Below are 12,288 nucleotides of genomic sequence, written 5' to 3'. Positions count from 1 at the left end.
TTTTTTTCTTAAATGGGTTCTTTTATTTCTTTAAAGATACCATTTCCCCCTCCACTTCTTCATTAATTTTCAGAAGTCAATAAAGTCAGAATTCCCTGACTTCTTTTCTACCTCTAGCTCTAATCAATAGTCTCTTAACTTGGGCCTTACTGACATCTTAGACTGGGTAACTCTTTGTTGTGGGACTGTCCTGTGTACTGTAAAGTGTTGGGCACTGTCTCTGGCCTCCAGTAGATGCCAGTAGCACCCTCCCACACCACATGTCCCCTGGGGGCAAAACTTCCCCTTGTTGAAAACTGCTGTTCTAATCTATGTGGGATACAAACTTTCAAACACTTCAGTGGGTACATAGCATGGGTTGTGTATTTTTTTTTATTTTGTTTCTTTTTGACCTGATTCTTTCCTATTCTGTTCATTATGATATTTTTTAAATGACTATAGCTTTTTTTCTATTCAAGATTCTTTTAAAGAATAAGAATATGAAAGTCTTCTATGCCCACCATCAGGCCAGACCCTAATGCTTTGAGTGGTGTGCACAGTAATTAATTTATACAAGTTATTTTTGTTATTAAATCCTCCAAATTTACACAAAGACATACTGTGTGTGTGTTTAAAAATGAAAAAAATGTATAGGAAGATAATTTTTCACCTTAAGAAGTGTAAATGTTACTTAAGATGAATCACAATTTAGATGATAAGAAAGGAAAAATCTACATTTAAGTATTATAAAGGTTCGTTAACCTTTATTCATTTCCTGAATGAAATGCTCTGTTTAGTAGATGTCTGAGCTTAAGGACTCCAGTAATTAAGTTAAGAGTTTTCAGTGAAAGAATACCGAACATTTGTAGAATTTGAGTACAGACTCTAGTCACTCCTGCAAAATACAAAAAAAACTATATGCTTCTACTTTTTTAAAATACAACTTAGAATCTCCCAAAACGGACAGTCTTTCATACTCTGATACGGAAAGTGCTCCTGCATTCCCAGACCTGAGCCGCACAGGAAGGAAGACCTTAGGCCTAAACTGAAGCCAGAGCCTAGCCTGGAGATGAGCCTACAACCACTGTGGAAAATCTCCCCAACCAGGTTCTGCAGATCTACAGGGACAGTTGAGGGGGAAGGTGAATGGAAGTTAAGTGAGTCATGGCTGAGGAAGGGATGTCATTCAAGTGTTCACACCTACATTACCTGTCTACCTCCTGTCCTAGACCTTAAGGAAGCTTTGTGCTACTGGGCACATCCCTTCCCTGACAGCAGAGCCCTGCTATTATTAGGAAAACAAAAGCAGACGTCAGTGAATGCTGTTACACCAGCCTGTGGACAGACTTGCTGTTCCCTTGCATCTCACACAAGCATTCCTTTGGCTCCTGCTCTGCTCCATCTCTATAGGATTAAGAAGTAAAACATTCCATTTCATTTCACTAATGTGTGTTTGCTTACTAGGTGTTCAGTTTGCATGCCCAATAAGACAGCCTGATGAGTACTTACAGAGTAAATTAAGACTTGTTCACAAAGTTCCAGCATTTTAGAACTAAGGGAAATTGGGGGAAATGAAAGTAACTTTAGGGCCCCCCAGAGATAAAATTAATAGAGTGGATAATTAATGTAGAAGCTTGTTACTCTAGCACTTAGAAATAATTTAAAAAGGGAGTCAAATATAGTTTAAATTCATGAGTGATGGAGGATCTGTGGAGTATTATCTAATATTCAACATCTTTGGTGAAATTTAGGCTCTCAAGCTCTATATGGGTCTTCTGAATGAATTTCCTTTGAAAAGATGTTTACCTTTGACTTCTTTCGTTTTTCTTCTCCTTGTTTGTTCATTCCTTCAACAAACATTTATTGCATGTCTGCTATGTACCAGACACTGCAAATTGTCTCCCTTCTTAGCTTTCTTCACTCTTTTAGGGGGAGGGGTATGGGATGGAGTTGGTGGCTTTAAATTATTTTCTGTAGATAAAAGATTAGGAGTCTTTTTAGAGTGAGCAAGTCAGAGTTGCAGGATGTCCTCAGGGGCAAGTAGAGTTCATACACACTTATGCTTACTAGCATATTCATGAGTAATATATATATATATATATATGCCATATATATATATATATATATATATATATATATATATCTGGCAGCCAGTTAGCTCTGAGTCTTAATCTTCCATTGATGTAAAGAGCAGATTTGGAGGAGAAGAAAGAGAATTAGAAAACACTTTCTCCCTCCTTGCTTGTCTACTAAATTGCCAAGACCATGTATTTGGAGGCTGGAGAGCAGGAAGTCATATTTTACTCTCTTTCCAATGCATCCTATTCATAATTATCATCTAACACCATGGTGGCCCCTGTAGACCCAAGGGAAGAAAGGTCTTGGGAGCTGGGAAGAGTGGAGCAGTTGAAAGACAGAAGTTTCCAGTTCATTTATTCACAAATGTTTATTAAGCTCCTCCTATGTGCCAGGAAAATGTACCCGGTACAGGGGTTCAGTAATCGAGAGCAACCCTGTCCCTTCACTTATGGGGCTTCCCATCTAGCAGAGAAACCAGACCTTGAGCAAGAGCATAGGAAACATCTGCCTGTTCCACAGTGTTGCCTAGGGCTCAGCCTTGGAGTGCCCTCCAGAATAATCTCTGTAGGCTGCTGACCTTGTTCTGTAAACATGAGGATGAGTACAAGAATCATAGGGCAGGGAGAAACACCCAGCTGTGTTTTGGTGTGAATGTTATTATGGTATTCACCTTATGCTGCTAGTTATTCTTCAAAAATATTGCTGTAAGAAGTAAGAATTAAAATGAAACGTGTACATAATAAGACAGCAAAAGATTGGGATATGGACTGTGTCTCGAGACCATCTAAATATCTAGACGCTATTTAGCAGTGGGTCATGTAGCCAAAGGCAGAACCTGTGTATCTCAAAAGAGGAAGAGCTTTTTAGCAAGTTCACTAATAACTCTTCCATGTGAACTATAACCATTTTCTAGTTTGAAAAGAAGGGGGTTCCTCTTATAAACTAATTACTGAGCCGATATGATTACTGATACTTTAGGGTAGAAAATGGAAATAAGAACGTGGTGAGTTACAAGCATGCTCGTCAGATTCCTTGAATGATTTGGTAATATAAATGCTATAAATTTAGATGCTCAAGAGGGCTTCAGTAAAAAATGAATGTCACTTGAAAAACAGTTAAGTCAGTCATCAGATCATTCTATAGCAAATTTATAATTTGAGGTGTTTCTCTCTTTGTCCCCCTTTTAGCTTGTCAAAATCCCTAAAAATGATCCCCCCAACGAAGTGCATACCTTTAACTTCTATTTGTCAAATGTGGGTAAAGACAACCCTCAAGGCAGCTTTGACTGCATCCAGCAAACCTTCTCCAGGTAAGTGCGTTCCAAGGTATGCTGAAGGGAAAATGATTTTTCTTTGAGGGTTTTCTTTTTTAATTCTACAATAAAATACATGGTAGTCATTCCGTAAATATTTACTGACTTGAATGGTAGGGCTCGTTTATTTATTTGAGAAATATTGAGCACATACAATGTGCTAGAAATTATATTTGTCACTGTGGGATACAATCACAAAAATTTTAGGATTCTTGCCCTTGAGGAATTTTTAAGGTCTAGATTTTATACCTATAAAACATGGTTTATTTTGTTTATTTTAATTAAAGACAAGTTTGAGGAGTTTTTAAGTTTTTATTCACTGAATATAAATAAGAGTGCTTTATAGTATCCTCAGGACTCACACTCATAGATAAAGGAGGAAAATATACGTGTGTCTTATATATCCCCTTCCTCCTTCGCTGTGCAAGGCTTGTTTTAAGATAGGTTTTTAAAAATCTTTATTCTGCAGCAGAATGGAAACTAGAAATTAACCCCAGTATAGCAGTCATTTCTGATTTTCAGGGGGAAAAAGGAGGGAGGAAGACAAAAATACACACCCATAGCCCAGGGGTACCCACTGGAAACCTTATCTACTTAGGTCCTCTGTAAACAATAAGCTACTTGTTTCACTCTTCTTTGCTGTGGTTGTTTCTGATTAAAGAACGGGCCCGGCCGGAGGAGGAGTTTGTTCTGCCTGTGGATAAAGACAAGGCCTTAGAGCCCCCAACCTCCCGAGAAACACTGACATTCACGTTCGCTGCAAGTTCCCCAAGGCCCCCAGGGCCGTCCATCCCTATCTCTCCTCTGTGTCGTACTTGAAACTTTAAGTGCTTGCTGTGTGTGGGAGAAAGGAAGGGAAAGTTGTGTTCCAAGTGAGCAGGGAAGGCAGAGATACAAAATAAGACACTTCACTGAGAGAGGTCTAAATTTCTTCTCCCATTTAAGGCGACTAAATAACTTTTTGCTTTATCTTAATCTGCCATTTTCCCTGAGTATATTTTTTGGTATAAATTGCATGTGTTTTAGACTCTGTAGACTTTTCTGCACTGTCCACGGTGATAGCCACTGGCCACATGGGGCTATTTACATTTCAATTGATAAAAATGAAATAAAATTTAAAATTTAGTTCTTCACTCATACTAACTACGTATTATAGGCTAAATAACCACATGGCTAGTGGTTCTCATAGTGGACAGCACAAACACAGAACATTTTAAATTGCAGAAATTTCTGTGGGACAGCACTGTAATAGATTATAGAATCACCAAGTACCAGGGTCCTTGGTGATTGTGTAGTTCTACCCCTTCACTTCACAGGTTGCATAGCTGGTTGGTTAGTGACTGGGCTGAATGAGAACTGAGTTCTCCTAACTCCTACTTCAGTGTTTTTTACACACCATAGGGCACACCGATTTCTAATTGTGCCATTACCTGTAACACTTGTCTTAAGAGAATTATTTTAGTATAGTGAGAACGTTTTGACATCAAATTGAACTATGTCCCATTAGGAATTTCATTAAGGAACTTTATTCCCTCTTCAAAACCAGGCCTATCATTATAGGTAATATGGTTTCTCCCTTACATCATAAATACCCTGTGTGTTTATTTCTACCTTGTTTGGAGAAAGATTTAAGGTCACTTTACAAAATTATATATGATATGCCAACAGAAAAGAAACAATTATTGTGAGAAAATTGTCATAAATACATTCGTATGATCCAAGTGTGATATGAATATAAATTGAAATTTGCCATTATAAAAACAAAAGCACTCAGAGTTCCAGTTTTCATCCTGGCAAGAAAACCTTTTTATAATCTGGCTCCACCTTTTCTATTCAGTTTGATTTTTTATTTTCCATATATCTTGTCTCTCGTACAGTTGTGCAAGCTCCTTAAGGGCAGGGGCTTTCTTACACCCATTTTCCAGTCTTACAGTGTTGGCTGAGCTCCATAAATAGATGTTAAAAAAATACATATCAACTAGTCTCCTTTCTTATCTTTCTTGTTAAATCTCCTTGGGCCTTACTTTTCTCATATGTAAGATGGTGGAAATCCCACACTCAAAAATTCCTTGAATCTGCCCATTCACAGGCCTAGTGAAAATACATAATACAGCTCTGTAAGTAATGCATACTCAAGTATAGGAAACAGTGAGCTAGGCTAGAGAAGGACTGTAGGAACGTTTATACACATATGTCAAAGTATTTAAACTTTTAAGGTAACTAAGTTCAAAAGGGATGAGTGGAGAATTCTGGAGAGTACCTTCTTGCCCACAGGGTTTATAGCTCTATTTTGTTTTCATGTAAAGATCTGTTTCTTGACCTTGGATGGTGAAAACTGTATCTTCATTGTGATTGGCAATAGGTTCAGCTTATTCTCACTTTGTAAATTACTTAGTAAATAATAGGGGGAGATGTTGAAATTCAAACTTCCTGCCGCCAGACCTTCATACTGCAGACTTTTCTCTACTGCAGTCTTTTCTTCCTACTCATCCTCCCTCCCTACCCCTTCCCTTCCCTCCTTTCACTGGTTTTTCAGCTCAAGTAGGCCTCATTAAAAAAGACAATAAAAACAAAAACCGCCTCCCTTATACTCACTTCTGGACTCGAAGTCTGGCTTCAGTCCCCACAATTCCACTGAAATATGCTCCCCGAAGAGAGCGTTTACCTCCTTGCCCGTGAACCCAGGGGATGCTTATTGGTTCCTTATTATTCTGGACTTACTTGTTGCCAACATTTCACACTGTGGACCACTCTCTGATTCTTGAAGTATTCTATTCCCATGGCTTCCATGACACACTGCTCTTCTAATTTCCCTCTACCTCTTTGGTCTCCTGTGGTCTTTTTATCTTCCTATTGATTATTTTAAATATTAGTGTTATTCACAGTCCATTCCCTCCTGAGACTGCTCCTTACTTCTTCAGTCACCAATCATGTCCAACACTGAATTCATTTTCTCTCTCCCACCCGTACTTCGGTGTCTCACATGGCAGCTCCACACACCTAGTAACCTGGGCACAATCTTTAACCACTACCCACCCGACCCCCACCCCCAACCCCTGGCCATTGGCTAATCTCTGACCAAATCCCGTCAATGCTGCCTCCTCACTATCTCTGGAATCTGTTTACTGTTCTGCATTCACACTGCCCTACCCTGGTTCAAGCCATCGCTTCTTGTCTGTAATCCTTCAATAGCCTCTTAACTGGTCTCCTGCTTTCACAAGAGTGCCCCCTTCCTTCCAATCTGTTCTTCATCCAGATTGATTTTCTACGGAATAAATGAGACTGTTTTCAGTCTCTGTTATTCTTGGGGAAAAGCCCAAAATTTATACTATGACCTCCAAAGCCCTGTGTGATGCACTTCTTATACCCTCTTTTCAGCCTCACCTCTAATTGTTCTTGCCAGCTCTCTTTGGTCAAGCTGAAAACCTTCTCCTTGTTCCCTCTGGGCCTGCACACATTGGTTATCCCTTTAGAACACTTTTGTCCTTCCCCCTTGTCTAGTTATCCCTCTAGATCAGCTCAATCACCACTTCCTCTAGGAAGCCTTAGCCTTACCCACAAGTCCAGGTGAAGTACCTTCCTGGGGGTTCCCTGTCCCCTGCCACTTGTCACACTGCATCATAATTTCCAGTGTGCTCATCCTTGTCACCCATTAGACAGAGAGCTCCTTGAAGGAGGGACCACATCTGTCAGTCCTTGTCACAGCCCAGGTACCTCACACATTGCCTGGCACATAGTCTCTGCCCAATAAATATTTATGAGATGAACGAACTGATTTTTTTTAAATAGCATTTGTACAGACAGTTATTAGCAATTTACAAAAAATTTATCAACCCTTATTTCTTAGCATCATAACAAAGCTACTTCCAATTAAGTTTAGAAATAGAATATCAGAGCTGTAGTGACATTTCCATTACTTCTACATTCTAGTCTGTTTTAAGGCCATAATAATTTCTTTTTAAAATACTAGCATAACTGTTACCATAATCCCCTAATATTAGCATAATACTTTGAATACAGAGCCGTCTTCCTGGCCAGTGTTAATATTCATGATTGTGTAAATAAAAGATTTCTTTTTTTAATATTTCTGCAAAAATCTCCTGTCCAGTATTTTTCAGTATTTGCTATATCAAAAGATCATCTTATAGAGATTTAACAATGGTAAATATAAAGTTACAATTTTTTAGGGTATTTGGGTGAATAGTAATAAATTAAACTATGATATTTGGCAGTATTTTAGCCTTAAACTTAATATCTTATTAAAAATAAAAAGCATTATTATGGTGGGTCTGTTTCATCTAGTCAGCTCTAAAGCATACATATTATGGTTCCATTAAAAGTAAACTTTTAACATTTCTCACATCACTGGTAGGTAATTCTTTTAAAAATGACAGCAGAACTACTGTGCCCATCAAGACTCTGGTCTTCATTCCAAGTGCTGTTTTGTTTTGTTTTTTTTCAACATTTCATGGATTTGGTCTCTGAGATCTCATTTCACCCATTCTATCCAGAATATGGAAAAACAAAATGTGATATCAAATGAAGAGGAGAAACTTAAAAATTTTTATGTAAGCTTTACATTTTAAAGTGACTAATATTAGTTATTTTGAATTACAAAGTTATTATTATAGCTGCTGGTTTTAGGATTATACAATTTCTGCTTGCCTTTATTATGCAAAATGTGGGACATATCTAACAAGGCACCATCTTACCTGACAGCTCTGGAGCGTCCCAGCTCAATTGCCTGGGATTTATACAAGATAAAATTACAGTATGTGCAACAAATGACTCGTATCAGATGACACGAGAAAGAATGACCCAGGCAGAGGAGGAATCCCGCAACCGAAGCACAAAAGTTATCAAACCTGGTGGACCATATGTAGGTTTGTATAGATACCTTTCTCCTTCTTGCTGATTGATTGGAATAATTCAAGATCACTCTAGGTAAATATCGGTAATGTTACTTAATGAAAACACAGAAATTAGTTTTCAGAACACTTTGAAAAACATGGTCAAAAGCCATTTATTCTCTTCTTACTGCTGATAAATTGAAGAGATTGAGAAGTTTTATTTCGTTCATAAATCCCAGATCCTCTATTGGCCATTTGTTATTACTTTACAATGCTGGGATCTGCTCAAGTTACTTTACTATGTGAGACTGTGATAGTGGTACTGTTGTGTTCTCTTTGTCACTGGATGATGTAATATCAGTGGTGGACAGTATAGTTCTTATTTTGTACTTCTGGAGAGTTATAGTAAAATCTATTAGTAGATTAGTAGATTAGTAGAACTTATGAGTTTTCTACTAGCAGAATTTTAAAGGATCTTTGCACAACAAGGAAAAGTATAAAATGTGCTTATAGCAAAGCATTAGGGTGATGCCTCTTTGGTACCTCAATTGTGATGTCATCTCAATTATGGATCCTCATCCTCATCTCTCCATTAATTAAGAACCTGCCCTTTATTTTCCCTTCAGTTCTTAGTTCTGTTACATTTACAGTTAAATTTGATATTTTAATTTTAGAATAGAAAATAAAGTGTTAATTTTCAAAGATTAAAAAAAAAAAGAACCTGCCCTACCCCCATCACCTTTATCATCAGCTCACTCAAATATCCATCAAATCGAGGGGAATTAAGACCAGACCAGCAAGATGAGTCTCTCCTTTACGAGCAGTGACCCTGACAGTTTTAAAGAGTTAATTCACAGCGACTATTAACAGTAATAGAGAGAATCACCCAGAGTGAGGATGAGCTCTATGAGGCCTCGGTCAGTTTAATAACACAAGTCACTGGATAGTAAATGATGAAAGGATATTAATTTGAAAATGTAAATGCTAACAAAAAGTCTCTTGAATAACCAGATCCCTTAATCAACATCTTTCCATGGTTTGGTATAATTCTACTTCTGTATTTTCCCATTGCTGACCCAGCTATAATACATTCACCTTTGAGAAGCTCCACTAGTATCTTTAATAAGTATTTCTTTGGAACAGAGCCAGTGCTCCTGGGACTTGGTGCTTAGCTTAGATACATTTAGTTTGGTTTAACAACAATTCATGGCTTCCCCAGGTATCTGTACCCACGGGGCCAGTTCCCTGCCCAGTAAGTTACTAGCAATGAGATTTTTCATCTTCTCTTCCCTGCTGAATGAGGTAACAACTTCCAACCTCCTTTCTTTCTTCTTTATTCTCACAGGTAACTTAATTAACTTTAGTAGGCTAAAGCTCAAATTGTTTTTAAAATGTATAAGATCTGCTGCTCTTAAATTTAAGTGCAAGCTATGAATTTGCTGTCCCTATTGCTTTGAGAGTGTTTTTTAAGTCCAATACCACCAATTTATAAACAGTAAGACAAATTGGTGTGTTTGACAAAGGAATAGAAGACTCCAGCAATCAAAATAATTTTTTTTTCTTCCCAATATAACTATCTGAAAACCTTCACCTTGATTTATTCCAAAGCTTGAAAATTAGCGATGATCACCGTACTTTTCCATTGAAAGATCCTTGGGCGTCCCCTATGTTCATGTGTTTTTGTTTGTTTTGATAGGGTCGGTACAGTTCATTCCCAGCTTACACAAGAGACTTTTCAACACCCAGAATTACGCAGGCCATACATGCCCTGATGGTATGGGAATTTGGGAACTTGCAGGGTTTCTTATAGGCACTACAAATAATTTATACACATTTTTTAGAGTGACCACATAGAATTTGAGGTTATCTAAATTTAAATCTGAACCAGATTACATCTATGCCATTTTAAGAAGAGCACACATATGTTCCCCCATGCAGAGCCCCACAGTGACCTCTGCCAGCCAAGTGCTCTGTTTAACCTTCTCCTCTGTGCTGTGTCCTCTGTGCCCTGGGCTACTCACCATCACAGCAGTGTTCTTCTTTGGTCTTAAATCTTGTCATTAACATCCTCAGCCCTTTATTCTCTAGGTCAAGTAACCCCAGCTCCTTTTAACTTTCCTTAAGATGGCCTGTATCCCAAGCCTTTAATTATTTTTATTGCTCTCCTCTGGACTGCCTCCAGTTCTTCACCTCAGAATTCCAAACTGCACACACTACTCCTAAGAAAAGACTAATCAATTCTGAATACAGTAGAGCAAAAGACTAGTATCCAGATTGGCTTTTCTGGTGTTTCTTTTTTATTTTTTTACTCTTCTTTGTTATGGCATGTTTTGATCTTTTTCTTCTGACGTTATCCATTGCCAGGCCTTTACCATGTTTCTTTCCTTCCAGGCAGCTCAGTTTGTATCCTCCTGCTTTTTTATCTCAAAACTGACCCATTCAGTTCTTTAAAATGCTAGTCGGTCATCCTTCAATACTAATATTACTCAGCACTTCCTGAGTGCTTGTGATGCACAAGGCACTGGTTAGCACTTTGCATGTAGTTATTCATCTAAATCTCACAATCACCCCATGAGCTGGGTTATGATTGCCTCTCCATTTTACATATCAAGTTGTTGGTATCAGCAAATAGCAAATGATAAGAGTTTGGCCTCATTAACAAGTTATGTTTTTTTCATAAGACAATAGGAGATACCTCTTTAGTTCTTAATTGAATATATCATATAAAATGATACCAAAAGCTGACCTCTGCCAGCTTAGAAGCCTCTGCAGAGCAAGGTTTCTTTTAATAGTGTCAGCCCGAGTAGCGGACAAATAGGAATAATGTTGGTCTCACTGTGGGGGTTATGGTGGCATCATCCAGGCCTCTGATAGTTGAATTAGGGCACAAGCCCAGTTTAAGGAAGAGAAGGCTGTGCTCTTAGGGGTCAGCTTGCCTAGGCAAACAGGAATGTGAGCTTCTGTGACCCTCCAGTGGGCTTGGGGTGGGGAGTGGCGGAAGGCCTATTTTGCCTGGAGAGGAGCACAGGAGAAGCTTCAACCTAGAAAACATTGTTATTATTTCTTCAGTAATATTTCCAGTTCTAGTTATGCCATTTATCTCAATGATGAGCATTGTTGTATTGTTAAACTCCTTCCCCTTTGTTTAAAAAAAAAGAAAAAAAAAAACTTATCACTTCTAGTTTACCAGTATCTTAAGTCTGCTCACTGACTCCTATCTAAATTCTGGAAATTTATTGAATTGTAAATTTTGGTTATTTTTTATACCTAATATCTATTTAGGTATATAAAAGAACCCAACCAACCTAATTTCTAGGATCCTTTTTCCAGTTTTCCCAACTTTTCCCCCCATCCTCCTTATTTTTGATGTTAGTACATGTTTGAGTGACCTTGAACAAATCAATTAACATCTGGAGACCTTAATTTTCTCAAATATTAAAATAAGGGGTTTTGAACTTAAAATTTGGGGCTTCCCCGGTGGCACAGTGGTTAAGAATCTGCCTGCCAATGCAGGGGATACAGGTTCGAGCCCCGGTCTGGGAAGATCCCACATGCCGCGGAGCAACTAAGCCCATGCTACACAACTACTGAAGCCCACGCACCTAGAGTCCTTGCTCTGCAACAAGAGAAGCCACCGCAATGAGAATTGCTACTCCAGCTTTCTTCTGATTTCCATTTGCATGGAATATCTTTTTCCATCCCCTCACTTTCAGTCTGTATGTGTCCCTAGGTCTGAAGTGGGTCTCTTATACACAGCATATATATGGGTCTTGTTTTTGTATCCATTCAGCCAGTCTGTGTCTTTTGGTGGGAGCATTTAATCCATTTACATTTAAGGTAATTATCAATATGTATGTTCCTATTACCATTTACTTAATTGTTTCCGGTTTGTTCTTGTAGGTCTTTTCCTTCTCTTGTGTTTCTTGCCTAGAGAAGTTCCTTTAGCATTTGTTGTAAAGCTGGTTTGGTGGTGCTGAACTCTCTCAGCTTTTGCTTGTCTGTAAAGGTTTTAATTTCTCCATCAAATCTGAATGAGATCCTTGCTGGGTAGAGTAATCTTGATTGTAG

At 38.2% G+C, this 12,288-nt stretch overlaps 1 protein-coding gene across 1 annotated transcript in view; it reads left to right on the top strand.

Moving 5' to 3' along the window:
* ELL2 (elongation factor for RNA polymerase II 2) overlaps positions 1-12,288 on the top strand; it is a 75,720-nt gene that overhangs the window by 41,283 nt on the left and 22,149 nt on the right. The window contains exons 3-4 of the mRNA XM_007110076.4: positions 3,246-3,367; positions 8,090-8,253. Of these exons, the coding sequence (XP_007110138.1) occupies positions 3,246-3,367; positions 8,090-8,253 (286 nt within the window). The remainder of the gene's footprint in view (positions 1-3,245; positions 3,368-8,089; positions 8,254-12,288) is intronic.

Source organism: Physeter macrocephalus, chromosome 8 (assembly GCF_002837175.3).
Source record: "Physeter macrocephalus isolate SW-GA chromosome 8, ASM283717v5, whole genome shotgun sequence".
NCBI classification, from domain to species: domain Eukaryota; kingdom Metazoa; phylum Chordata; class Mammalia; order Artiodactyla; family Physeteridae; genus Physeter; species Physeter macrocephalus.
The sequence above is the reverse complement of the archived record's forward strand: the minus strand, read 5'-3'. Positions and strand labels throughout refer to the sequence as shown.